Source organism: Emiliania huxleyi, assembly GCF_000372725.1.
Source record: "Emiliania huxleyi CCMP1516 chromosome Unknown EMIHUscaffold_164, whole genome shotgun sequence".
NCBI lineage: Eukaryota > Haptophyta > Isochrysidales > Noelaerhabdaceae > Emiliania > Emiliania huxleyi.
The window spans coordinates 110811-135892 of record NW_005200941.1 but is presented as its reverse complement, the minus strand read 5'-3'; the positions used below and the strand labels follow the sequence as shown (position 1 = coordinate 135892).

General features: G+C 64.0%; 6 protein-coding genes across 6 annotated transcripts; 5 read left to right on the top strand and 1 right to left on the bottom strand.

Annotated features, from left to right (window-relative positions):
• The first annotated feature begins 5019 nt into the window (after window positions 1–5019).
• On the top strand, window positions 5020–6549 carry EMIHUDRAFT_441778 (hypothetical protein). Its single transcript, XM_005785079.1, has 3 exons — window positions 5020–5831; window positions 5927–5998; window positions 6070–6549. The coding sequence occupies exon 1, from the start codon at window positions 5024–5026 to the stop codon at window positions 5810–5812; it is 789 nt and encodes a 262-aa protein (XP_005785136.1). The 5' UTR covers window positions 5020–5023; the 3' UTR covers window positions 5813–5831; window positions 5927–5998; window positions 6070–6549.
• Window positions 6550–11221: 4672 nt separating this feature from the next.
• On the top strand, window positions 11222–12771 carry EMIHUDRAFT_441776 (hypothetical protein; the record flags this gene model as incomplete). Its single annotated transcript, XM_005785078.1, has 4 exons — window positions 11222–11688; window positions 11768–12200; window positions 12531–12612; window positions 12681–12771. Coding segments are annotated over exons 1-4 (1032 nt in total), but the record flags the coding sequence as incomplete, so codon positions are not given.
• A 34-nt stretch (window positions 12772–12805) lies between these two features.
• On the top strand, window positions 12806–16890 carry EMIHUDRAFT_455985 (hypothetical protein). Its single transcript, XM_005785077.1, has 12 exons — window positions 12806–12837; window positions 13021–13092; window positions 13323–13364; window positions 13436–13504; window positions 13828–13893; window positions 13962–14114; window positions 14391–14636; window positions 14731–14970; window positions 15103–15276; window positions 15385–15711; window positions 15835–16018; window positions 16095–16890. Exons 2-12 carry the CDS (start codon window positions 13054–13056, stop codon window positions 16718–16720), a joined length of 2166 nt encoding a protein of 721 aa, XP_005785134.1. The 5' UTR covers window positions 12806–12837; window positions 13021–13053; the 3' UTR covers window positions 16721–16890.
• A 91-nt stretch (window positions 16891–16981) lies between these two features.
• On the bottom strand, window positions 16982–18428 carry EMIHUDRAFT_230489 (hypothetical protein; the record flags this gene model as incomplete). Its single annotated transcript, XM_005785076.1, has 6 exons — window positions 16982–17146; window positions 17318–17440; window positions 17636–17669; window positions 17731–17961; window positions 18028–18079; window positions 18188–18428. 6 exons carry the CDS (start codon window positions 18426–18428, stop codon window positions 16982–16984), a joined length of 846 nt encoding a protein of 281 aa, XP_005785133.1.
• Window positions 18429–19167: 739 nt separating this feature from the next.
• Window positions 19168–20580, top strand: EMIHUDRAFT_230488 (hypothetical protein; the record flags this gene model as incomplete). Its single annotated transcript, XM_005785075.1, has 3 exons — window positions 19168–19326; window positions 19401–19838; window positions 19990–20580. 3 exons carry the CDS (start codon window positions 19168–19170, stop codon window positions 20578–20580), a joined length of 1188 nt encoding a protein of 395 aa, XP_005785132.1.
• Window positions 20581–22824: 2244 nt separating this feature from the next.
• EMIHUDRAFT_364288 (hypothetical protein) lies at window positions 22825–24093 on the top strand. Its single transcript, XM_005785074.1, has 2 exons — window positions 22825–23187; window positions 23420–24093. The coding sequence occupies exons 1-2, from the start codon at window positions 22893–22895 to the stop codon at window positions 23515–23517; spliced, it is 393 nt and encodes a 130-aa protein (XP_005785131.1). The 5' UTR covers window positions 22825–22892; the 3' UTR covers window positions 23518–24093.
• Window positions 24094–25082: the final 989 nt, after the last annotated feature.

The following is a 25082-nucleotide window of genomic DNA, read 5'->3' as shown; positions in this document are numbered from 1 at the left end:
AACTCTTTGATCCGTACCATCGCTCATGTCGCCCCAATCAAGAATACGATGACAGAAAAAATCTGAGGCCGAGAAGTGAAATAATCTACACACACACGAGTGGCTGACCTCACACAAAAATGAACTATGTAACCTTTACATTACCACTATACAGGGGTTCGCAGCTGCCTCTGCGCGTCCTGTGGATGTACCTTTGTCGCGCGCCGGAGACGACTCGCCGCCGCTGAGATCGGAGATCAAGCTCTGACAGGTCGCACGTCGCTCCTTTGACGCCGACGTGACTCACCCGTGCAGATCACATCAGGACACGGTCTCGACGCGCTCGGTACGACGCCTGCGACCCGTCTCGGGTCAGGTGGCACGACGCTCATCGCGCCTGCCAGCGATGCCGTGCAGGTTGCCACGAGGAGGTCGAGCACGCTTCTATACGCTCGCCGAGCCTTCCTTTCCATCCCATTAGGCAGCCTGGGAACGGTGGCGGTCAGAGGCAAAGACTACGAGGGGTGGTGGAACCACATGTCACGGCTACTGCCGGCTCGACCCCACGATAGCCTCCGAAGGCTGACTTTGAGGCACCATCATCGGACGATGTCGACGAGTTGGGTCGCTCTCGCGGTAGCCAGATGACCTCCCATGCTAGTACCATCGGCTAGGGCCGCAGGAAGCGCGGGGGAGGGCGCTGGGAGCAACACGGAGCTCCGTTGGACGTTTTCAAGATTAGCGTGTCAGAGTGAAATGGAACTAGCCGATGCCAAACGCCATCTAGGATGCGTTTTCCATCGCCTAAGGACACCGGGTGTCTCCACTATGATTTGGTTCTCCAAGAAGATTTTAATCATCTTTAGACGGTGCCCCGCGTCTTTTGATAGCGCGTGACATCTCAAATACTGCAGTTTCGTCTTCAGACGCACAAGTGTGAGAGAGATTTTTAGAAGCCAAGTGTGCCGAGATGATACCCTCTTGTCGGATTTTTCCAATATTTTCGATCGACAGTGTCGGAGTTCTTTTGCCGAACCCAGAAACCCAAAATAAAAGCCAGTCGTACACATAGGCAACCGCAACCGTCCATGTAGTACAGTCAGCATTAGCACAAGGGCTAAGTGCCCCCCACCATCACTCACTGGCTCCCAGACCCAGTTCCATAACCATCCGTAGTATTCCACAGACGACAGAGCAGTTAGTCACATCTCACTTACGACTTAGCATGGCAACTGAAACTAGCATAGATTCACAGTCTCCATTCCAACTTTGATCCAAGGGCTCACACATATCGCTCAGGTCTGTCTCATTTAACTTGCATTTTAATCATTCGAAATGCCAAGCATCTTGGGATGCGAAGCAGCTTCAGATGATTCGAGCATCCCAGGATGCTTGGAGCACTTGGAGTGCGGTCATTAACCTCACATCCAGGGCCGGGGAGCGCTGAGAAGCGCACCCAGCGGGCCGGATGATCGGTATCGGGTTACGGGCTAGAGAGCCCTAGCCCTGGGGGGTGCGCGGTCGCAGGGCCATAACACGGGTCTCCGAGGGATAGCTCCGCGCTCCGGGTTTCCTCCCCTAGCAGCAGAACGCACCCTCTACTCGGAGCTAGTAATACGAGAATACTCTCCGAGGGATGCTCCGGCATTTTAGTTGAAAAAACCATCTAGAGATGCTCGATCATAGGCAAGACAGTGTGCAGTCCAAGTAGGTTGCATCTTAGATGCATATTATCTCAAGATGCGCATATCATCTGTAGATGGGGGGGTCGCCGCCCCTGCCGAGGTACGTAGCGGCGTTTTGGGCGACAACAGCGCTGCGACCGCGAAGTGGCGGTGGGACATGCTCCCACGTTGCCGACGCGGCGCCGGAGTGGCCGGCGCTGCTCGCCGCGACCACGACGGCTACACTCTGATACTCCGGGCCGACCCGTCCTACCCGACGGTGGCACTCTTCCACGTCTCGCTCACGCTGAGAAAATTTCTGAAACGGCGTGCAGCAGAGTCACCGTCGAGTCGGTCCGCGTAGGAGGCGGTGGGGGTGTGCAAGCAGCGCCGGGCAATGACGGCTTACCGCCCACCCAGCCCCCCCTCGGCACACCCCGGCAGCCAATGTGTGACGGCTCGAACCCGCTAAGCCATCCCGCAAGCGGGATAGCCCGCCACTCGAACCCGCAAGCGGGCGTACGAACCGCGAGCGGCTGAATGAGCTTGCCAGCGGCGAGGGCGGTCGAGTGCACGGAGCTAAGTGCCTCGCCGTGAGTCGCTAAGGCGGCTCCAGTGGTGTACCTGTGTTAGTGCCAGTGCGCGCCAGTCCCTTGCCCAATTTTGTGAAGGAATGTCGGCAAAATTCTTCCTTCTAAAATTCTTCTTTCTTTCGGCGGCAACAACGCGGCCCACCACAGCGCGGCACTGTACCGCTGAGCCGCCAGGTAGGAGCGGCGGTACGGCGGCACGGCGTTTTTGAATAAGTCCGCCGGGCGGCGGCTCTTGGCTCTTAGCACCTTTACGCGGGTAACCACGCGTCAAGCCCGACCGCGGGGCGCATGGTCGGCGCCTGCGGCCTTGGTGGGCTTGCCGACCACACATACCTCTGGACGCAGGCAAGTGCGCAGAGTCACGCGCTTCTACGCCACTGGCTGGGCCACTACATGGAGCAGGGCGTGCGTTTGGCGACACATGCTTCTGTGCACCTTGAGCCATCCCAGAGCGACCGTGAGCTTGAGCTGGCGCTAGAGGCCCTCGCAGCTCACCAGGTTCGCAATGTGACTGTTCTGGAGCGAGGGATGAACAGCTCTGGGCTCGCGGCGCGACTCCGTAATGGGGTGAACACGTTTCTTGGCTTGTTGCCAGAGGATGCTTGGCTCATCTGGGCTGATGTTGACGAGTTCTTCACCTGGCCCTGTAACGTGGCGCAGATGCTCAAGCAGACGCGCTTGAGCGCGGCATGCGGTCGCATGAGCGACCGCCTGGCCCAGGGGCTCATCGGCATGCGCAAGGTGACGCATGCCACCAGCCTTTTCGAGCAATTCCCAGTCTGCTCGACTCTCCGGCGCCGCATTGGAGGGGTTGCCGCCAAGCTCACTCTGCTGCGTTCGCGTATTAACGGCCAAGTGCCGCGCTTCGTGACGGCGCACACCGCGGTGGTGCGCGGCCAGTCTATGGGCGGCCAGTCCCGCCAACGTTGCCTGAACGTGGGCGCATTTGATCACTTCTCCACCACGCTCGAAGCCGCAGCCCTGGCGTCCCGCAAACGCGAGGACTTCGCGGCTGGGGAGGCCCCGAGCTTTGCTCCGGCGTACACGCGGCTCCTGGCGCTAGTAGATTGGAAGGCGCCCCGGCCAAAAGGCACGCTGCCTTTCACGTCCCAGGCGCAGCACGAGATGGGGCGCATACTCGAGCCGTGCCCAAATCGGAGTGTTCAAACCATCGCCTTGCCGCGTGGATGGTCCTGAATTGGGCCCAGTTGGGGTTGCGCCCGGGCAGAGTAGAGACGCATTGGAGTTACAGCACGCGCACTGGGCCTTGCACTTTGAACGCCGTGGGGCTCCTGTCGTTAGACGTGGAGACGCGAGGGTCGCCCCCCCTTGCCCCACCACCTCGTGTGTGTGCGGAGTGCGAGTGGAGTGGGAGAAGTTTACCTTAAAGAGTCCTTACCTTACCGTACCTTACCTGATTGGCGTGCCTAACAAATCGGGGCGTGTCGGGCACGTGCACATGACGGGTCGACGTTTTGTGGTCGGATACGCATTTGGTTTTGGAGCGTGCGGGTGCCATCCGTCAGCGTCACGTACAGAGAGAGGCGTTTTAGCAAAAGTCGGTCGGTGGCGCAGAGGCGGAGATACAGCTAATATGTGGTACGATTCGCCGGTACGGGGTACGGCGCACAGCACAGCACCAGGGCAGGAGACGCGATGATGACGACACGCACGAGCGACACAAAGACACAAACAGGCTCACAAGACACACAGCCAGCTGGCTGCCACACACCCTGAGTTGGCGTACACATAACTCAGGGCCACATCCTCCCTGTCGCCCCCCCCAGCACTCCCAGGTGCCAAGAGAAACAAACAAGGGCACAACAAACAACAGACAACAGGGGCGAACGCGTGAGGCTAGAGCAGGCTTGCTCGGCCTCTAGCAATCTCCGCCGACCGCGAGGCCGGACTAGACCGTGTGTGGGGTCTTGTGAGGTGTCTCTGGTCACTCTCCTCAGAGGCTAGCCGCCAACCGCTAGCCTTATGTCACACTCACAGGCAATGACAATCCAATGTATGAGTGTATGCAAGCAGAGGCGCGTGTGCTGATTCTAGATCGCACGCCGTGGCATATGACTTGGGAGGCGTGCGACCGCAGCGCGCCCGCCGTCAGCTCGACGGGGCGCGCATGTCAGCGAGAGGTTTGCCGGTAGAGCGATCCCGGTCTTGACTTGTCGAGCGCGAGCCCCGCGCCACGGTTGCCAGCCGTGCCTTCGCGAGAGTCGCCCTCGAGCCGCGTCCCGTCGGCACTACCCTCAAGTGCGTGTCGCTTTGGTTGGCGACACCCACTCGTCGAGGGCAGTCCGGCCGACGGGAGCCTGTCGCGCGCCGGCGACGATTGCGGCGGGGTCGTTGTGAAGCGAAGCGCCGCTTCGACGAATGAGGTTGGCAGGCGCCCCTCACGAGTCCGTTCAGACATGCCACACGCCCCTCGCAAGCGAGGTTGGTAGGCGCCCCTGGCGAGACCCGCAAGAGATGCCACACCACCCTCGTACCTATACTCCACCAATGAGAAGGTGAAAAAACTTATCGGCCAGGCGGGCAGGGCAGGCGGGCGGGCGGGCGGGCGGGGTCGGGGGAGACTATTCCTAGCGGGGTATCCCCTCCCGACCCACCTTCCGAACGGCCTACACCCTATCCAGGCTCCGAACATAGTTGGTTTACGGGTCAGTCGGGGGACCCACTAGGGGGCGGCCCCTCACACGACTTCCCAGTGGGCCCATTCGACCATACCATACCCCGCAAAAGAGTCCGAACCCGTGTATGTTGTGCAAATCGAGGCGCGTCATGGAAGCCACCCAGTCGCAAATACACGTTGACCGCGAGCTGGTGGGAGGCCCGCTTGTGTGCTGTCCTGGTAGTGTGCCAAAGGCGCACACGTATTGCTGCGGGCCGTGCGGGCTCGGCTCCTACGACGCCATCATAGCGGAGCACTGGGCGCGCGAGCCCAGCAAGTGGAGCCGCGAGTTCGACGGGCGGCTCGAGAGGTGGGATGTCGAAGCCAAGCCTCCTCTCGAGCTGAGCATGCCTCAGCTCGGCTGGCTCGACTCTCCGTGGAACCCGCTCTTTTGCCTCTCCGTCATGTACCCGCGCTCGCTGAGCTGCTGCGCGCCGATCGGCTGCTGCCTGTGCTGCCCGGGGATGCACACCGTCGACGTCGCCTCTCCCGAAGCCTTTGTGCCGGTGATGCTTGGAGTGGCGGAGGAGCACAACCTGTGCCCAGAGGAGCTGCGGGGGCTGCTTTGGATGGAGTTCAACATCGCTCCAGAGACTCTGATTACCCTCGACGATGTCGAGTGGAGACGCAACCCCAACGTCGAATGGGATGGGTTGCTCGGGTTCAAGGGCAACGGCAACCGCACCACCGACGCCAGCTGCGCCGGGACCTGCCTGACGCTCTTCTCGACGCGCGACGGCGGCGTCATGCGGTTTTCAACCTCCCCCTCCGGAAGGTGGATCGCCATCCCGCTCGGCGCGAGCTTCATCTACGTCCCGCAGCCTGGCGACAAGTTCACCTACCAAGGGAAAGAGGCCTGCTCACCCTCACTGCACCTTCCGTGGGAGAGTACCGTATAGACGGCTTGGGCCTTGCCCGGTGTGTACCTCATCCCTCAACTCGCCAACCGCGCACACGGCCACGCCTCACACGCCCATCCGTTCCGTTCATCAATAACTGTTTCATTTCCTCAGGTCGAGCTCGAGCCTGGGGACTTGATCCGAGTCTCCTACCCGAAGTGGGAGAAGACGACCGAGCTGACCCAGGCGCCGAAACACAATGCCTGCAGCCAACGCTGCCCCGCGCTTCTCTCCCACCCGTCAACCGTTGGTCGCAGGCGGTGCAGTCGTATGCGTATGTCGTGCGCAAGCTCGCCGCGCGCGCCCCCGACGGCTCAGCTGCGTACACCAAGCACTACGACCGCTTCCGAGAGTGGAGCGAGGGGCCGTGGCCGCACCCGCCCCTCTGCGGCTTCTTCCTCTGCCACCTCAGCGGGGAGCAGCGGCGAGAAGACATCACTCGCGCACTCAACCGCTACCAGGTGCTGATGTTTCCGCCCGCGCCCCGCGCTGGAGCGACCATGCACCGATAAGCTGCACGTCGGGCGCCTCCTCCTCGGGCGCCCCGATGGAGCCCTAGAGAGAAGATGAGATCATGTCAGCCGAATGCCTCGTAATAAGAGACAAACGGCCTAGAGAGAGCATGTCGGCCGAGAGTCTTGTGACAGGAGACAAAAGGCCTGGAGAGATAGACGGCCTGTACGACAAACGGCCTGTACTAGCGAAATCATAATGGTCCCAAAAAGATAATCAAAAAAGAAAAACACCCGCGAACTCCTACTGTATGTCCTATGGAGAACGCCGAGTGCCAGAACACCAGGGCTACGGGGTGTGGACCCTGAGTTGACCAGGGGTTGTGCGCTGGGCCCTCCTGCTCGGCTCCAGCCAGTAGACAAGTCTTGTCATCAACAGAGTAGATGGATCTGACCTCGGGGACGATGTGACCAAGCGCTGGTAGCGTGGTTTTACCTCACACCCATGGTCTCACAGTGTGCCGGCAGTCGCCGAGCAGTGTCGCTCACACAAGCCGCAGCACAAGTGACTGAGGGCCAGTGAGGGCGAGCCCATCGCTGTCACAGCTGTGGCAGCCGCACAGTAGGCTGTGTCAACTGTGCAGAGTGTGTGAGCAGCAGAGGAGCTGCCTTTCAGGCTTCTGTCGCAAAGAGCTGCATGCCACCGAAAGCGCTGTCGAGGTTCGCCGAGCGCGGCGAAATCCGGGGACGCCGTCACCGACGAGCGCGTTGGAGTATTCACTCCGGACAAAGCGGCGGCACGCACACGAGCTGCGGTCGTGCCGCCGTCATAGCGGCGAGGCGCGGGACCGTCTGTGGCGAAGTGGGTCGCGTCCCCCGATTTTGTTCAACCCAGCATCCACACCTCTCTCGAGGTTCTCGAGGTTGTAAAATTCTCGAGGTGGATATCCGGGCGAGCTTCAGGCACGCTCATCTCGATCGTCAAGACGTTGCTACGCGCGGTCTTCCGCGGGGGGAGCTGCGTCGACGGGTGCGGGACCGCGGCGCAGCCAGTGCCGCGGCGAGGCCTCCGGCTGTTTGCGGCGGGCGGCTTGCTGCTCGCTGCGATGGCGAAAAACTCGTCTCGCCACACGCCAAGGGCTTATGCTCTGGCGAGACGTGAGGCGCATGCGCCCAGGAGGGGAGGGGGCATGTGTAACGACACTGCTAGAGATGCCTTTCGGGGCCCAGAGATAAAACTTCTGTGATGCCATGCGTGACCTAGTAGTGTCCCCAGCTATGGGCGTGTCCACGTTGGAGCCAGGTGTGGTGTGGGCGCGAGAATAGCTCCGCCGTTCATGGAGGCAACCGATGCGAGTCGACTGGTGTGTGTCGTCGTGGTTTCGTATCAAGAATTCTCTCTCTCTCGGTGGATATCCTTTGGCCGCGTTGGGTAGCGAGGATTGGTGTAACCCGAGCCACGGAGGCGTGTTTTCTGACGGCCGACCGTCAGTGCACGGAGTTGCCCCTTCTCCGACTGCCCCGGCTAGTTCCCGAGTTTCGCGGGAGTGACCCCATGCGTCAAACCCGAGACCTAGCGCGGGTGGGTTGGAGGGGCCTCGGAAAGGCGCGCAAGCACGCCCTACGTCTTCCCCTCCTCCCCATCGGGCCGCATGAGCGGCCACGCCTCGCAGATTCGTTTTCGCGCCTGGGTCAGGCGCGCGGGGCATCCCCCGGGTCGCTCGACCAGCGATCCGAAGAGTGGCCGCTATGTGAAGGAAAGAGTGGGGCCCTCGACGCCTCAGTCCGGCCCTCCGAGGGGGGAAGGGAACGCGCGGGCCCCATCGGCCGCCCACGACCGGCACACCAGGCGCGCGAGACCGCCGCACGCGGCCGACGCGCTCGCGCCGGTGGGGAGGGGTCTCGGATTTCATGTGGCTAAGACTTGCCTTTCGGGGAGGGGCCTCAGGAAAGGCGAGTCCAGCTCAACCCTACGTCTTCCCCTCCTCCCTCGAGGCAGCGAGTAGGCAGCGAGAGGAGGTCTCGAGCGCCTATATGAAGGTATGTGAGATGGTGATGGGAATGGGTGGTCCACACCCTTTACAGACTGCAACCTGCATGCTACATGTCTCGGCTTAGCACCCGGTATGCGGTATGCCGCGTGAATCTGAAGAACAGTCGAGAAACGAATAACAACATCAAACAGTGTACGACAAACGGCCTGTACTAGCGAAATCATAATGGTCCCAAAAAGAATTCCAAAAAAGAAGCCTCCCTCTCTCTCCTTCAGGCAGTCGTGGCATCCTATGGGTTGTCCAGAGTATCGACCTCTGGCGAGTCAGCCAGCCCCACTTTGAGGGCGCCATGAAGTACAGCGATCGCCATCTCGCTGGCCTCTTCGCAAGGCCTCCCGACCGCGTCAAACTCATCGACGCGGGCTCTCTCGGCTACTGGACCGGCCCCAGCTTCGGCTGAGGGCGGACAAGCTGCCGAGCCCAAATCACTGTGAGGTCGTGATTTCTTGTTGGTTTTCAAAAATCTCTCTCTCATGCCAGATAGATAGCCTCCCCTATTAGCCCGATTCGCCTTGAAGCTTGATGTCCGCGGCCTTAGCCTCTTCCTCCATAAAAACACTCCACCAGCCTTGTGTTTAGTGGGGTGGTGGGGTGGGGTGGGTGGGGTGGGGTGTCCACGTCAAATCGCGAATTAGGTTGTTTTCTTCGAGCACGAGTTCCTACACCAGGCGCAGCGGCGCTTCACGACGGTGGTCCACAACAGGAACTGGCGCGACCTCGCCCTCGAGCTAAGGCAGGAGGGCTCCAAGGGATCGCGGTCCGCTCCTCGCGGCAAGAAGGGCAAGGCGCAGGCCAAGGGCAGGGAGCGGGCGAGGCATGCGGCTTGGCGGGAGGCAGTCCGCTTCGTGGCGGTGAGCCAGGATGGCGCCGGCGCCTTCCTCAACGCCATCCCAATGCGGGATGACATGCGAATGGAGACTTGGGCGATGCGTCTTTCGGTGCAGCGCCGCCTGGGTCTCCCCCTCGACGTGGCCTGCCAGGCCGCGGCGGCGGGCAAGAAGACTCGGAATGGGAAGACCCACGACGAGTATGGCGACGCTGCTGACCTTTTCTTTTTGAAAAGGTTCACCTCCGCATGGAGGACCGCCCTTCGGGCACCATCACGCCCTCCGGGCATACTCCGAACTCCCACACGCCAATACACGCGCGGCCGGCGCCTCCCATGCCCTTCTCCAGGCACACCGCGTGAAAACTGCGCGTACGTCCCCGCGCGCACGCAAACACGCGCAGCGCCTTTCAGAGCTGTGCCCATGTGCGTCTGCCCTGTGCTGGCGCCCCATGGCCGTTCCGCGCCGCCCGCACCAGCTGCGCGCCCCTCGCACCACCAGAGGCAGCCGCATATCCACTCACGCCGCGACGCGCGCGCCGCAGCACACCTCACCAGCACACCTGCGCCTTTTTGCGCCCTGTGCAGGCTCTGCAGACTGCTTCTGGCATCTCATAAGCGGCTGTACCAGGACGCGCCGCGAGTGAGACGCAGATCCGGCACCGCGCAGGCGCGCACGCACGCCCGCACGCGCGCGCGCGCGCGCGCGCGCTTCCGCTTTCTGCTGCACAGACTGCCAGCCTGCACACACAGCATACAGCACCATGTGCACGCATACGCCTGACGATGCAGCCCGCACTCCACAACAATAGCCTGCCTCACGCCTCACCACGCCACCCCGCGCTCACACCGCCAGCAGCCCGATCAGAGAAACTGCAGCGCGCGCCTCTGCACGCCTGCAGTCTCTCTGCACTCTGAGCCCTCTCAATCCACCCCGCCGCCGCGCCTCCCCAGGCACACCGCAGCGAAGATGTGAGTCGAAGTATTCTTTTTACTGCCAAAACATAAAAAGAAAAACACGAGGGCGACTTGCACTTTGGTCTTTGGACTTTGCACTTTGCGCTTAGTGCAAAAGCGCAAAGGCCACACAAAGAATTCTTGTTGAAAAAAAAGAGAAACATCACCTTTAACAAACAGCGACGACCAGCAGCAACGACCTATCACCTTGACAAACAGCGACGACCAGCAGCAACGACCTAGAGCAGCGTCCTGCCGAGTGTGTGTAGCACCGACGCAGACGCACCCCAGGCACTACACTACGACGGCTAGGCAGACCTCACCAGTCCGATAAGGATCAACTGGAAGGTTGAACCTCGAGCTTAGACAGAACGGGCGCGACAGACTCCAGGGGAGATCGCGCTCTACTCGGGGCACCAAGGAGGAAAACCGAAACCGTTTGGGTGCCCCACAACAACCCAAACGCCACAACCTAAGCGCCACACCTCCCCCCCACGTCCCCCCCCCCTTGGGGACGTAGCGCACGCCCTTGCTCGGAGAGAGTGGGGGGGGAGGGGGGGTGGCGGAATGGGGGGCGGCATGGAGGGGGAGAGGAAGAGCAAGGGCGAGAGAGGGCAAGGGACTGGGCGCTGGCATACCAGGGGGGGCAGGGTGGTGGGCGGCGACCGCCGCATACCGTCCTACGGCGGGGACTATCGCTACGCCAGGGAAGACAAGGGCGTCGAAGTGCAGCTGCTGCTGTTCGAATCGTTCGGCGGGTTCGGAAAGGGGGTCCGTGAGATCCTCCGGAGAGCGGCGGACGTGCTACAGAACAAGCTGACGCGGGCCCAGTACCTCGATGAGGTGACTTGGACCACCAAGAGCTGGCTGGGGCTGCAGAAGCAGCGCATCTCAGTCGTTCTTCACACGGCCATCGCAGAGCAGGTCGTGAATGAGCTTGCCTGTGGCGGGGGTGGGCGGGTGCACGGAGCTAAGTGCCTCGCCACCCTCGCAGGAGTCGCTTAGGCGGCTCCCGTGGTGTACCTGTGTTCGTGCCAGTGCGCGCCAGTCCCGTGCCCAGTGTTGTGCGAGGGAGTTTTGTTGTAAGATTCTTCTTCGGGGGGGGGTATTGGTGGTCGCCCGCATGTTGGTGTGGTGAGTGGCTCGAGTCTTGACAGAGCAATGTTGACACGACCGATCTGTGCTCGCGGTACGGCTGCTGCCGCTGCCGCGGCTAGGTACTCGCGTGCGGGCTGCCACGCTGCCGCGCCGCTCTTATATGCGCGGGCGACGAGTCAGCGCAGCCGTGCCCTCTCCATGAGGGCTGTCGTCCATTCGCCGGTGGAGACTGATCCTGCGGCCGTGCACCCTCCATTCGCGAACTACGCTCACGCCACGTCGGTGCCGCCGGCCTCTGTTTTTCTCTGCACGTCTGGGCAGCTCGGCATCGCGCCCGACGGCTCCGTACCGGCGAGCGCCGAGGCGCAGGCGGCAATTGCCTTTCAGAACATCGGCGCCATCCTCGCCGCCTCGGGCGCAGGCCTGCAGCACGTCGTGCGGCTGAATGCGTATGTGAGCGGGAGGGAGCACCTGCCAGGCTACATGCGGGTGCGGCCAGTCCTCGCAGAGGGGCCGTCCCTAGAGAGATGTAGCATCTCGTCCACAAGCCGCTGCAAAGCACCCGCAGGCGCGCGACGAGGCGCTGCGCGGGCTTCCGAAGACCGCCTCCACGCTGATGGTCGTCTCTGGCTTTGCCCGCCCCGAGTTTGTCGTCGAGATCGAGGCTCTCGCAGCCGTCTCCTCCTCCGCCGCCGCTTCTGCTGTCGCCTCTGCCGCTTCCTCCGCCGCCTCCGCCGCCTCCTCCGCCGCCTCCGCCGCTTCCGCCGCCTCCAGCGACGGCGGCAGAGGCGGCAGCGGCGATAGCGCTAGCAGCCGCCACGTCCGTAGCAGCCGCCGCAGCATCTCCGCCACCCCAGCCGCCGCCTCCGCCGTCCGTTCCGCGGCGCACGGACGGCGCAGCCTGCACACCCGGCCCGCCCCTCGCGGCGCCCAGTCGCGAGCCCTGCACGGTGAGCGCGCGTCGGCGGCGGCGGTGGCGGCGTACGTCGAAGACCTGCGCGGCTCGTGGCGCCTAGAAGCGGAAGATCTCCCCATATCTCCCCATATCTCCCCTTATCTCGCGCCTAGAAGCGGAAGATCGATTCCTGCATCCCAACCAGCGCTCGAGAGGACACGTCTTCCGCTGTATTCGACCGTATTCCGCTGGATTCACTGTACTCGGCCTGCCTGCGTATTCACGCGGCGCTCTGAATACTCTGGCACAACACCGCCTTCCCGCCCTGAAGTTGGCGTACTCACAACTCACAACACCAGAGGACGAGTCCTTGGAGAGTGTCTACCCAGTAAACATCCAGCGCTGTTTCTCCAGACTGCATGCGCACGTGTGCTAGGCTCGGGCGTCAAGGTGCTGGCGGGCGGCGACGGGCCAAACGAGGCGCGCGAGATTGCCCGCCGTTCGCGCGACTTCTTCTGGTACGCTCCGCTGCTCAAGCGGCACTCTCACCGGCCGCCGCTCACTACTGACTGCTGATGAATGAAAGGTACTCTCCCCTCCTCAAGCCGCAACTCACCGGCCGCGTCGCCGACGCGCTCGTGCTCGCGACGAGCGAGGCTGACGTCGTCGCGTCGCTCGCCGCGGCAGTCAGGCACCGCGTCTTCGTCACGACGCGCGGCGCGGGCACCGGAAACTACGGGCAGGCCGCCCCGCCGCCCTCCTCCTCCGCCGTAGACTCGCGCACACCCCGCGACACTCGCATCCGCCCGCACCCACCGCGCCCACCGCGCCTCACAGAGTGTTTACGTGGCGCCCGCCGCCACTCACTTCGGGCCCAGGGCAGCCCTGCGGGGATGTTTTTTTTTCAGCGCGTTTCTTTTTTTCAGGCCGTCCCGCTGCGTGGCGGCGTCGTGCTGGACATGTCGGGGCTCGACAAGATCGAGAGCATCGACGCCGAGGCGCGCCTCTCTCTCTCTCTCTCTCCCTGTCTTCTCCCTCCCCCCTCTCCCTGCCTTCTCTCTCTCTCTCTCTTCCTCCCCCCGTCTCCCTCCCTCCCTCCCTCCCTCCCTCCCTCCCTCCCTCCCTCCCTCCCTCCCTCCCTCCCTCCCTCCGGCGGGGTGAGCCGAGATCAGCCGAGAGCTAGACGGGCACAATCTCCCCATATCTCCCCATATCTCCCGAGAGCTAGGCGGGCACGATTCGGTGCGGCGCGGGCGTCAAGCTTTGCGACCTCGAGCCCACGCCCTGTATTTCCTTTTTGCAAGCTGTGTTTCTTTTTTCATAGGCGTCAAGCTTTGCGACCTCGAGGACCACGCGCGCCAGCACGGCTGGGAGCTGCGGCAGCACCCGAGCACGCGTCGCACCGCCTCGGTCGGGGAGATAGATGGAGATCGCAATCTCGGCGGAGATCGCAATCTCACCGCCTCGGTCGGAGAGGTAGATGGAGAGGGGAAGAGCAGCCTTGGCCGGCGATTGGGCACCGGCGGATACAGAGGCACACAGACACACAGACTAGACACTCCGCCAACTAGGAAGTGAGAGGGGACTTCGCCACGAGGCCGTGACTCCCAGCCCTACGCCTACCTAACCCTGACCCTGACCCTAACCTTAACCCTACCCCCAACCCTACCCCTCCCCCTCCCTACCCCTACCCCTGACCCTAACCCTAACCCTGACCCACACCCTAACCCTAGGTTGGCGGCTTCGTGGCGGGCGGATCGACGGGCCACGGGGCACTGCTGCACGGCGGCTTGTCCGAGGCCGGCGCGCCGCTCGGCTCAGTCCGCCCCATGAGTGATGCGTCGTCATGAACCAATTGAAGCAGCAGGACGGCGCGGTGCTTGGCCTGCGCGTCGTCACGGCGGAGGACCAGACGCCGCGCGTGCTGGAGCTGAGCGGACGCGACGTCTTCCCCGTCGTCCACGCCTACGGCACCAACGGCGTGATCACGTCGGTGGAGCTGCCGCTCGCGCGCGCGCAGGCGCGGAGCACGCACACGCACACACACCACACACACCACACACGCCACTCACACCACACACACCACACACACCACACACACCACACTCACTCACTCACTCACACACTCACACACCCCGCTCACCCACGCGCACCGCTCACCCACGCGCACCGGGCCGTGCACTTTGAATGCCGTGCGGCTCCTGTCCGGCAGACGCGAAGTCGAGAGGGCTGCCCGGCCCTTGCCCCACCACCCTCGCCCGTGTGGAGAAGAAGACTTTGCCCTGCCTGAACCCAGGCGTGGAGCGACGTCACGGCCGCCTTCCCGTCCCTCGACGCCGCCGCGGCATTCGCGCTCGATGTGGCCAACGCGCCCGCGGTCGTGAAGCGCGGGATCAGCGTCTTCCAGGCCCCGATCGCGCACAAGTACTTGGAGGCCGACGCGCTGATGCACGCGACGGGTGCGGACGCGCCGCAGTGGGACAGCGCTCACGGACGCGACGGTGCGATGGCGGCCGGCGGCGACGCGCGCCACGTGGCTATGGTGCAGTGCTCACCTCCAGGGGTGGGCCCAGTCGAGCGGCTCTGCGCGGTATTTCTTTTTTCATAGGCGGGACGCGGTATTTCTTTTTTCATAGGTGGGCCCAGTCGAGCGGCTCTGCGCGGAGCACGGAGGGCTGACGACGCGCGTGGTCAAAGCGACGGAGGCACCGCGGCCGATGTACGAGTTTGGCTGGAACCACACGACGCTGCACGCGCTGCGGGCCGACAAGTCGGTCACCTACCTGCAGTGCGTGCTCGAGCCGTCGTCGGCGCTCGGGCTGCTCCGCCGCGTGTCGGGAGAGTTCGGCCCGTCCGAGCTGCTGCAGCACCTCGAGGTGGCCAACTCCCGAACTACTTATGCATTCATCCTTAACTCGTAGTTAGTCGGTCAGCACCTCGAGGTGGCCAACTCCTGAATTAGTCATACATTAGTTGGCTCTTCGAAATAAGTAAGTCCGCACCTCGAGGTGGTCAACTTCGGAGGCCGCGCGGGCTTCGCCTCGCTCGCGCTGCTCTGGCCAAAGGGCGAGACTGGGGAGGCCGCCAACCAGCGGCTGCGCGAGATTCTCTCGTGGCACGAGGCCAACGGCATCCCCGTCTTCGACCCGCACACGCACGTGCTCGAGGACGGCGGGATGAAGGTGACGGATGTGGCGCAGCTCCCCACATCTCCCCAAATCTCCCCCCACATCTCCCCACGTCTTCCCACATCTTCCCACCTCTCCCCACCTCTCCCCACCTCTCCCAAGGTGACGGACTGGGCGCAACTCGGCTTCAAGCGGCGCGTCGACCCGCACGGGCTACTCAACCCCGGTAAAATGCGAGCCTGGGAAGAGCAGAGCGCCACCGCCGACACCTCCGACCCCCGAGGCGCCTTCGCTGCCTCGTACCGCATCGCTGACACTTCGGCCGTGGGAGGTGGTCCGAACGTCGCCACCTCCGCCACCGCCGCCGACGCGTCCTCCACCGCCGCCGATTCTTTCGGCACGCACGCCAGCAGCCCCGGCTCGGGGCGCCGTCGGCCCCGCTCGCGCCTGTGGGGGGAGTGGAGCACAGCGGACTTTGCGGAGGCTGACCTCTCGCAGGCGGTGAGATAGATGGAGATCGCAATCTCGGCTCGCAATCTCACCGTGACCTCTCGCAGGCGGTGAGATAGATGGAGATCGCAATCTCGGCGGAGATCGCAATCTCGCCGTGACCTCTCGCAGGCGGTGGCGGTGCTCCCACTTGGTGCCGTCGAGGCTCACGGCCCGCACCTGCCCCTCGGCGTTGACGCGATGCACAACGCCGACCTGCTCCACCGCGCGCTGGCGGCCCTCCCCGAGGAGGCTCTCGTGCTGGCGATGCCACCTCTCGACGTGGGCGTCAGCTGCGAGCACGCAGGCTTCGCCCGCACACTCGAGGCCATATCTCCCCGTTTGTGTCTCCCCTCATCTCCCCACATCTCCCCACATCTCAGGCTTCGCCGGCACACTCGAGCTCTCGGCGGAGACGGCGGCGGCGGCGTGGTGTGAGCTGGGCGCGTGCGTCGCACGGGTGGGCATCCGCAAGCTCGTGCTGTACAACTCGCATGGCGGCAACCACGCGCTTGCGGAGGTTGTCGCAAGGCGGCTGCGGAAGCGGCACGGCATGCTGACCGTCCTCGCCATGAACCTCGGTGCGAGCATGGCGCCCGGCTCTGCCTGCGCAAATCTCTTCCCCGAGGACGAGATGCGGTACGGGCTGCACGGTGGCGCTCTGGAGACGTCTCTCATGCTGCACCTGCGTCCGCAGCTCGTCAGCACTTCCGCAGCAAAGGACTTTGCGTCGAGGGCGGCCGAGCAGCCAAAGGACGCCGCGCTCCAGCTCCACGCGCCCGGGTTCGCGACAAAGACTGGATGGCTCTCGCAAGACCTGAACGCGCACGGGGTGGTGGGCGCCGCCGCGACTCTCTCCTCCGCCGAGAAGGGCGCCACCCTCGCGCGCGAGTGCGTGGAGAGCCTCCGAAAGCTGCTGGTGGAGGTGCACGCGGCCGACGTGGACGAGCTGCTCAGCGACAGGCCGCTCTTCCCGCCGCAGGGCGACGCGGGTGGTGAGCTCCGCTAGCGCTGGCGAGCTCCGCTAGCGCTGGCGAGCTCCGCTAGAAGCGTTGCGAGCTGTGACCTGTGGTGAAGTGTGTAGACCTCTGTAGAGGACCTGAGACTGGGTCAATTGTACCTCGGATGCAAATTGTACTTCTGGTGCATGTGCGTACAATCTACAAATGTACTCACCTTTGTTCTCTGATTTAAGCCCGGGCATCAAAGAGGAGTCGCACAAAATATGTGTCACGACCGTCGCAGGGTGATGCGCGACGGGGCGGGCGAGCTACGCAAAATTGACGGCGCCGCCAATGCTCGCGCCAACAGCCCCCGCGGAGACGCCACGGGGGCCAGCTCTGTGGCGGGCGGGCGGCGTGGCGGGGGTCGGTGGTGGCGGTGGCGGCGGGAGCCAGCCCTCGCCGCCGCGGGTGCCGGCGTGCGACCAGCGGCCCTGTCGGGGGCAAGAAGAGGCGCGGCGTCGGGCGCCCACGAGCTTCGTGCGCGGGCGGCAGGGGATGGGCGGGAGTGGTGGTAGGAGAAGCAAGCTAGGCGAGGACCGGCGGGGGCACCGGCGGGTGGTGAGGTGCTGAGGGGAGTTTGAGGGGATCCCTACGCACCTCACCAGGCCGCCGCCCCACAGACGGAGCAGTGCGTGCGGCAAGGGCGGTCGCCTCGTTGCCTTGGAGCCCGACTCGCCGTCGCGCCTCTCCCTCTCGTCGTCGTCCGGCATCGCGATGGCAACCGACTGGTCGGGGCAGGCGACGAGGGGGTGGGGGGGGGGGGGGAGGGCAGTCAGACGGGCTCAGAGGCACAGAGACGAGAGAGTTTTGTCTGGCCACGTGCCCCAGCAAGGCAGGTGCACGGTTCTAGGAAGTGTCGCCTCATCTGGCAGCACCACGACCGGCAGGATGGGGGGGAGGCGCCGCGAAGGCTGCGTGACCGCTGCCTCCTGTGGGTCAACCCAGTGGCACGATCTGATCAGCCTCGAGCTCAACGCGGCCGCCAAGAGGAAGGAGGCGAAGGACATGTATGCACCTAAAGCGCATCACGCTCACGATGTGCGGCCCGGCGCGCGACCGAGCGAGGAGAGGAGGCGGAGCGCCGACGCTGCCGGCGCTGTCCCAGCGGGCGGAGTTGTCTCCGCTCCACATCCAAAGGAAGGGGAGCGCGACCATCAGGAACGCCACCGAAACGTATGCTAGCGAGAGGAAGAGCAAGCACCGCTGCCGCTGCGCAGAGGGCAGGCTCTGACGGAGTCCAGATGACCTGCGAGGTACGGGGAGCAAACGTGAACGTCCGTGGGCAAGGGACGGCAGCATGTGTCCCGCGCACCCCAAGGGGAGCTGCAGCAGCACAAGCGAGGAGGCAAAGCCGATGAGAGAGCCTGAGGTGGCGAAGAGGATCTGTCAATCGCTCGCACCCTGCCAATGCATGCGTGTGCCACGCGCGCTCTGAGCCAGGTGGCGCTGCGTCTCTGAGCGCGGTGGCGCACCGAGCACGGCAATCGCCAGGCACGCAAAGTGGGGCGGCAGCCGGCACCCATCGAAAACGATGGCGTCAAAGTAGGCGCCCGCGGTGATGCTTCCGAGGCCGATGGCGAGCAGGCTCGCGTAAAACTGCTGCCGGAACGCTCGGTAGATCCGTGATGGGGAGCGGCGATACGCTATCAAGAGCGGCGCGGCGAGAAGAGAGGCTATCAACAGCGAGGGGGCCACACGCCACCCGGCCGTCATCCTCGGCGCGTGGCGCCACGGCGCAAACACGCGCACACGCGCGGGGCGTCAAGAATGTCTCGCCGGCCTGGGTGTGCTGCCTATGCTGTGGCCCGGGATGGGGTGCGGCCTCATCAAGAGCCGGCGGGCCACGTGTTTGGGAAGTCGGATTGTGGGCGGGGTGTTCTGCGCCGGGTTTTGGAGTTCTTCACCTTCCTACCCAACCTCGCAGGCAGCTAGCCCATGAGGAGAGCGTCCATAGACACCTCACTAGACCCCACATACGGTCTCGTCCGTGCCTCGCAGGCCGGTGAGATTGCTAGAGGTGGAGCAAGCTGCTCTAGCCTCACATGTCACTTCCTGTCGTCTGTTGTTTGAGTTGTGCCCTTGTTTGTGCCCTTGGCACCGTGGAGTGCTGGGGGGGGCGACAGGGAGGATGTGGCCCTGAGTTATGTGTACGCCGACTCAGGGTGTGTGGCAGCCAGCTGGCTGTGTGTCTTGTGAGCCTGTTTGTGTCTGTGTGTCGCTCGTGCGTGTCGTCATCATCTGTCCAGCGTCCACCCATACCGCGTTGGTGTCCAGTCCGAGCCTGGCTGTTCTTCACCTTTCTACCTATGTATGTTGGTAGTGGCGCGATTGTGCGTCAGGCGAAAGGCGAGCGCCGGCGGAAGGTGGCACACGCCGAGCGTGTCAGCCAAGGGAGGCGATTGCGCGTCAGGCAAAGTGTTGGCCGACGACGTCGCCTTCGCTTCGGCTTGCGATGCCGAATCCGCTCCTGTTCGTCGGCAAGGGCGCGGCGCTGACGGCGGCGGCCCGAGCGGCTGACAAGGCGAACGAAGGCGGCGGAGCATTCCAGCGGCTGGGCGAGGGCCGCGGCGCGGCAATCCGGCTCGCGTGGCCGGCGGAGGCGCTGCACACCGTGCCGCACGAGAGGCGGGCGGCGGCGGGCGACGCGGACGACCCGTTCGCGCACGGCCGTCCCCGATCACCAAGAGGGAGAGGCGCGCGGCGGGCGAGCTGCGCGCCGTGCAGCACCAGGAACGTGCGGAGGCGCCCAGAGAGGCGGAGCGGGCGGCGGCAGAGGAGCGGACGGCGGAGCAGGCGGCGCTGCTGGCGCCGCTCGCGGCGACGGACACCACGGCGCGCCTGGCGAAGCGGAGGCGGAGCGCCCTCGTGGAGTTGATCTTCCACGACGACTTCCAGACGGAGATGGAGCGGCTTGACGAAGACGGCGGCGATGCGGACATGCGCTCCAACTTTGCGAACGGGATGCGGGACGGGTATCCGTGCCAGCAGCTCACCCTCGTGTTTCTGCAGTACTTGCTGACGAGCCGCATCCGACAGTCGCACTCGTCGCGGCGGCAGGGGTGTGAGCTCGTCGGGCGGGGGGCGAAGACGGTGGGGGTGCAGTTCAACATCATGCGGAGCCACGTGTGGCCGATCCTCTTCGGCGAAAAGGGCTTCCCGGCGGGACAGGAGGCGATGGCGTACTGGCGACCCATCCGCGACGCACCATTTCTCGAGCCTCGTGGGAGGAGGGAGAGGGAGCGGCGGGGTCGAGCAGCTCGCCGGCGTCGCGCAGGCGGCGGCCAGCGCGTTGCAGGTGGCGGTGGGCGCGAACGCGACCACCGCGGCGGCGGCTGGCGACGCGGCGAGCCAGGCCGTGCAGCTGGCCATGAGGGCGGCGACTGCGCCGAGCTTGACGCGACAGCACTTGGGCCAGACCGGCCAGTACATCTTGCAGGACGCCCTGCTCAGCGAGTGGGTCGAGGTGAACGAGGCGTTCGTGCTCAACGCGTACGTCACCCTGGCGCGGCAGACCGGGTGTCGGCCCGGGATGGTGGTCAACGTGGGCCACGACTCGGTCGATCAGAACGGCGCGTGGGCCCACTGCGCGCCGCTCGTCTGGCAGGACCTGCTGGTCGGCAAGCTCGAGGAAGGGTTGGAGCTGCCGCACGGCGGCGGCCTCGCGTGGTTCTACTTCGAGCTCATCTATCAGCGGGCGAAGGGGCAGTATTTCTCGAACGTGCAGTACGGAACGTGCGTCACGCCCGACTCGGATGAGATGATACGCCTTGGGACGGTGACGCTGCAGCGCCTGATGGTGCGGACGGCGGCGGCCAAGGCCGTGTACGCGAACCTGACTCACGCGGAGGTGGCCTACCCAACCTAACCTCGGAGACCGATTTCTTTATTTTGGCTGAATAAAAATGGGAGTGCGACAGGTACAACGGGCCAGAGGATATCCACCTCGATAACGAAGGGGCAGTCGGAGAAGGGGCAACTCCGTGCACTGACGGTCGGCCGTCAGAAACCACGCCTGCGTGGATCGCGTCACACCAATCCTCGCTACCCAACGCCGCCAAAGGATATCAACCTCGAGAACCTCGAGAACCTCGAGGAGGGGAAAATACGGGAAACCCAAGCTACATACAGTCTGTTGCGGGCATACATTAAGAAAACAGGATCGCGGCACGCCGCTGTTCTAAGCCTTTCCACCCACCCCACCCACCCCACGCCGTGGTTTCTTAGCTTCGGCCGGCACCCCAGGTCAGCCGGGATCTAGGGTTTTTTTAGGTAAACTGATGGGCCCTGACGGTCGGCCGCCAGAAAACGCGCCTCGTGGACCGCCTCACTACCGCTCTCTCCCTCGCATAGCGGCCACGCTCTTCGGAGCGCTGGTCGAGCGACCCGGGGGATACCCCGCGCGCCTGACCCAAGCGCGAGAAACGAACCTGCGAGGCGTGGCCGCCTCGTGCGCCCCGATGGGGGGAGGAGTGGGGCGGACTACTTTTTTTGTTTTTTTACACAGCCCCTCCTCGGAGGGAGCCCCCTTCACCCTTTCAGGTGTGTGTGTGTGTGTGTGTGTGTGTGTGTGTGTGTGTGTGTGTGTGTGTGTGTGTGTGTGTGTGTGTGTGTGTGTGTGTGTGTGTGTGTGTGTGTGTGTGTGTGTGTGTGTGTGTGTGTGTGTGTGTGTGTGTGTGTGTGTGTGTGTGTGTGTGTGTGTGTGTGTGTGTGTGTGTGTGTGTGTGTGTGTGTGTGTGTGTGTGTGTGTGTGTGTGTGTGTGTGTGTGTGTGTGTGTGTGTGTGTGTGTGTGTGTGTGTGTGTGTGTGTGTGTGTGTCGCTGCTTGCAGCACCGCGACGGCGCTAAGAGGTTCCTCTTTTCCGCGCCCCCCCCCCGCAAGGCGCGCGATACACACGTCTCACTCTCTCTCACACAGACAGCGTAGTGCATTGCCGTTCGGAGTCGCTTAGGCGGCTCCGGTGGTGTGCCGGTGTGTGTGCCAGTGTCCGCGCCAGTCGGCGCCCTTGTTGTGCCAGTGTGCTTATAAATAAATAAATAGACCAGACATCTCCTGGGGAGATTGGGCAGTGTTCTGTGAGACGGACTTGGAGCACTTGGAGTGCAGTCATTAACCGCACATCCAGGGCCGGGGAGCTAAGAAGCGCTTCCTGCGGGCCGGATGATTGGCATCGGGTTGCGGGCAAGAGAGCCCTAGCCCAGGGGGTGCGCGTTCGCGGGGAAAGGGCCGTAAAGTAAACACGGGTCTCCGAGAGGGCTCCGTGTACCGGGTTTCCCCTTAACTGCAGAACGCCCCCTCTACTCGGAGCTAGTGGACACGGACACTACGACACCACCCGTCACGTACACACACGACTACTTAACGTGTACACTGCACGTCCTCGTCCCCCACCCTTCAGGGTGAATCTTCAGTCTGGTTCGGTCTCTTGCTCGCTTTTCGGGCGTCGCCCCACTGCCTCTGCACTCGTTTTTGATGTCTCTTCTTCGGAGGCGGCCCCCCCGCCCCCCCCACCTCCGCCGGCTAGCCCCATTGGCTCCGAGGGAGCTGACAGCCCGGGTGGGGCCTCCCCGGGCGAGCGCGGCGGCATCGTGTCTCGTCCGGACGAGGCGTACCCCGAGGGCCCCACTCTTTCCTTCGCATAGCGGCCACTCTTCGGATCGCTACGGTCGAGCGACCCGGGGGATGCCCCGCGCGCCTGACCCAGGCGCGAAAACGAATCTGCGAGGTGTGGGCCCTCATGCGGCCCGATGGGGAGGAGCGGGGCGGACTACGGGGATCGGCTTCTTACACAGCCTTTCCCTGCAGCGAGCCCCCCTGCAACCCACCCGCGCTAGGTCCTGGGTGACGTAGGGGAAACCCGGCGAGCCTGGGGAACTAGCCGGGGCAGGGACTGTCGGAGAAGGGGCAACTCCGTGCACTGACGGTCGGCCGTCAGAAAACACGCCTCCGTGGCTCGGGTTACACCAATCCTCGCTACCCAACGCGGCCAAAGGATATCCACCTCGAGAACCTCGAGAACCGTGTCTCGTCGCCACTTGGAGCACTTGGAGCACGCCCCTCTTGATTTTTTCGGGGAGGGAAGTGCCGGGGAGGGTACCCATTCGTTGCTGGTAGCGAGTCGACGCTGCTTGACCTGCCAGCGTCGACTCGCCCTGTTCGCAGATCTCCTCTGCTGGCGCCATGTGCCTGTCGCCGGCGCTGCAGAGCGGCGAGGACATCGTCAGCCACCAGCTCGAGCTGCAGTCGATCTTGCACGGTGTGCACCAGCGCTACGCCGGCCGCCAAGGGCGGTACAACAAGCACGACACGGCGCGGCTCCGCTACATCAAAAACACCGCCTTCCCGGGCCTGCGCTTCGGCAAGATGGTGCCGGAGCGAGACATGGCGATGCTCAGCCCTCTCCCACCGTCGCGGATCGCCCGTCACCTCGCCTCTCCGCAGGGTCATCTCTCGCGCCGTCTGCATCTCTCTGCCGGTCGCCAGCACCCGCCACCGACTGGCTGCACCGCCACTCGCGACGCGCCACCCTCGCTCACCAGCCTGCATACGCGCTACTCCCGCCGTGCCTTTGCTGCCACATGGATCGCATGTCACTGCAAACGCGCCCGCAGCCGCGCCGTAAAGGTCTGCCTTGCTGGCTGACGATCTCACTCTCCCGCTCCTATTGCATCTGCCTCCCGCCTCCCAGCTCACATTTGACACTGCAGTAGGTGCTCCTGTCGACGCTGCCGCCGCTGCCACCGCTACTGTCACCGCTCGTTTGATAATCGACGCCACGCTTAGCGGCAGCGAGATCCGAGGTTGAGTCAACTTGCCTGGTGCGCTCTTGCGCGTGCCTTCAAGATCCACAAGTCAATTTGTACCAGAAATCCAAAGGTGGTGCAAAATGGATATCTCAAGATTGGCCTTTATTTCGCGCACCTGCTCTCCGCCGCCGCCGCTTACCTGCTGGCACGCCACCGCCCCGCGTCGCTAACTCAAGCCTCCCTGCTGCATCTTGCCACCCCTGCCACATGACTCGACCGCCGTCGCTGCTACCGCCCTCCCCGCCGCCCTCGAAGGCGCCACCAGCATTACGGCCGCCTTCATATCTCATTGATGCTGCCACCAACGCCACTTCCTCGATTCTGTGCCGCTGCAGCGGCGAGGCGCCGTCGCCACGATCGCCGCCAGCGCTGCTGATAGCCTCGGAGCGTCGCCGTGGCCGCGTTCTGGTCTGCCCACGCTTCCCTAAAACGTCTAGGACGAGCTCAGAGGCTAAGGGCGCATCATGTGGGACCATCTAGCTCTACTGGGTCCGCGACGGTGGTCGGCGCACCCCCGTCTCGAACGTGTGTGCTCTCTGTCTGTCTGTCTGTTGTTTCGGCTAAGTCGTTTTGTACCGGATTTCAATGTTAGTGGCAAAACCGCGGAGCCGAAAATGGCGTTTAATTTCGCGCACCTGCTGTCCGCCGCCTGCGGCGGCGCTCCGCGCCGCTTGGGGCGCCTGCGGCGCCCCTGGGCGCGCTGCGCGCGCCTGTTTTGGGGGGGCTACCAGCACCGAAAAAGTGCCATTTTTTCGGCGACTCGATTTTCGGCACGCCGAAGGCACGCCATTGTGTGCAACTCTTGCCCCGACGGCTCACAGGGGCCGCACGGGCCGGGCATCCGCTAGATGCGACGCGCGCTGGCCGCGCAGGGAGATTACTGGGAAGTTGGCTATTATTGCCCGCAGGGTCAGTGCCTTCCCTGGACCAACTACACCAGGTCCGCCTGCGCTGCAAAAGCGAACGACGCAGGCAAGGAGTGCTTTAGCAGCGACCTGTTGGAGGGCGCGGGTCCTGACGCGGAGGGCTCGTGCTGCCCGTGCGAATTCAATGATTTGAAAAGATGGCAAGGAAGCAACGCATCGACCGTATACCGGGTCGTTGCTCCGCCGTCCGCGCCGCCGCCGCCGCTGCCACCGCCGCCCGTCCCCGGGATGCCGCCTCGTCCGCCACCGACGCCACCGCCTCCTAGTCCCTTGCCGCCTTCGTCACCAGTGCCAGCATCGCCTCCATCGCCGCCACCGCCGCCAGCAGCAGAAGAACACGAAAGCAATTCGAGCTGCACCGGGGTGGTCGTCCCTCTCCAAGACGAGGCAGGACCACCCTGGGAAGCCTGCGCGGGGGAGGCAGGAGCGGACAAGCTCTACTTCAGCTTCTGCCGCGAGAGCGCCACCTGCACCATCTGCGACCACAAGTTGCCCACTCGCGACATCTCTTGCAACGTTTACGTGCTGGTGGCCAGCCCGCCCGCGTCGCCGCCCCGCCCTCCGCCACCCCCGCAGCCGCCGTCGCCGCCGCCGCCGCCGCTACCGCCGGACTCGCCTCCGCCACCGCCGTCGCCGCC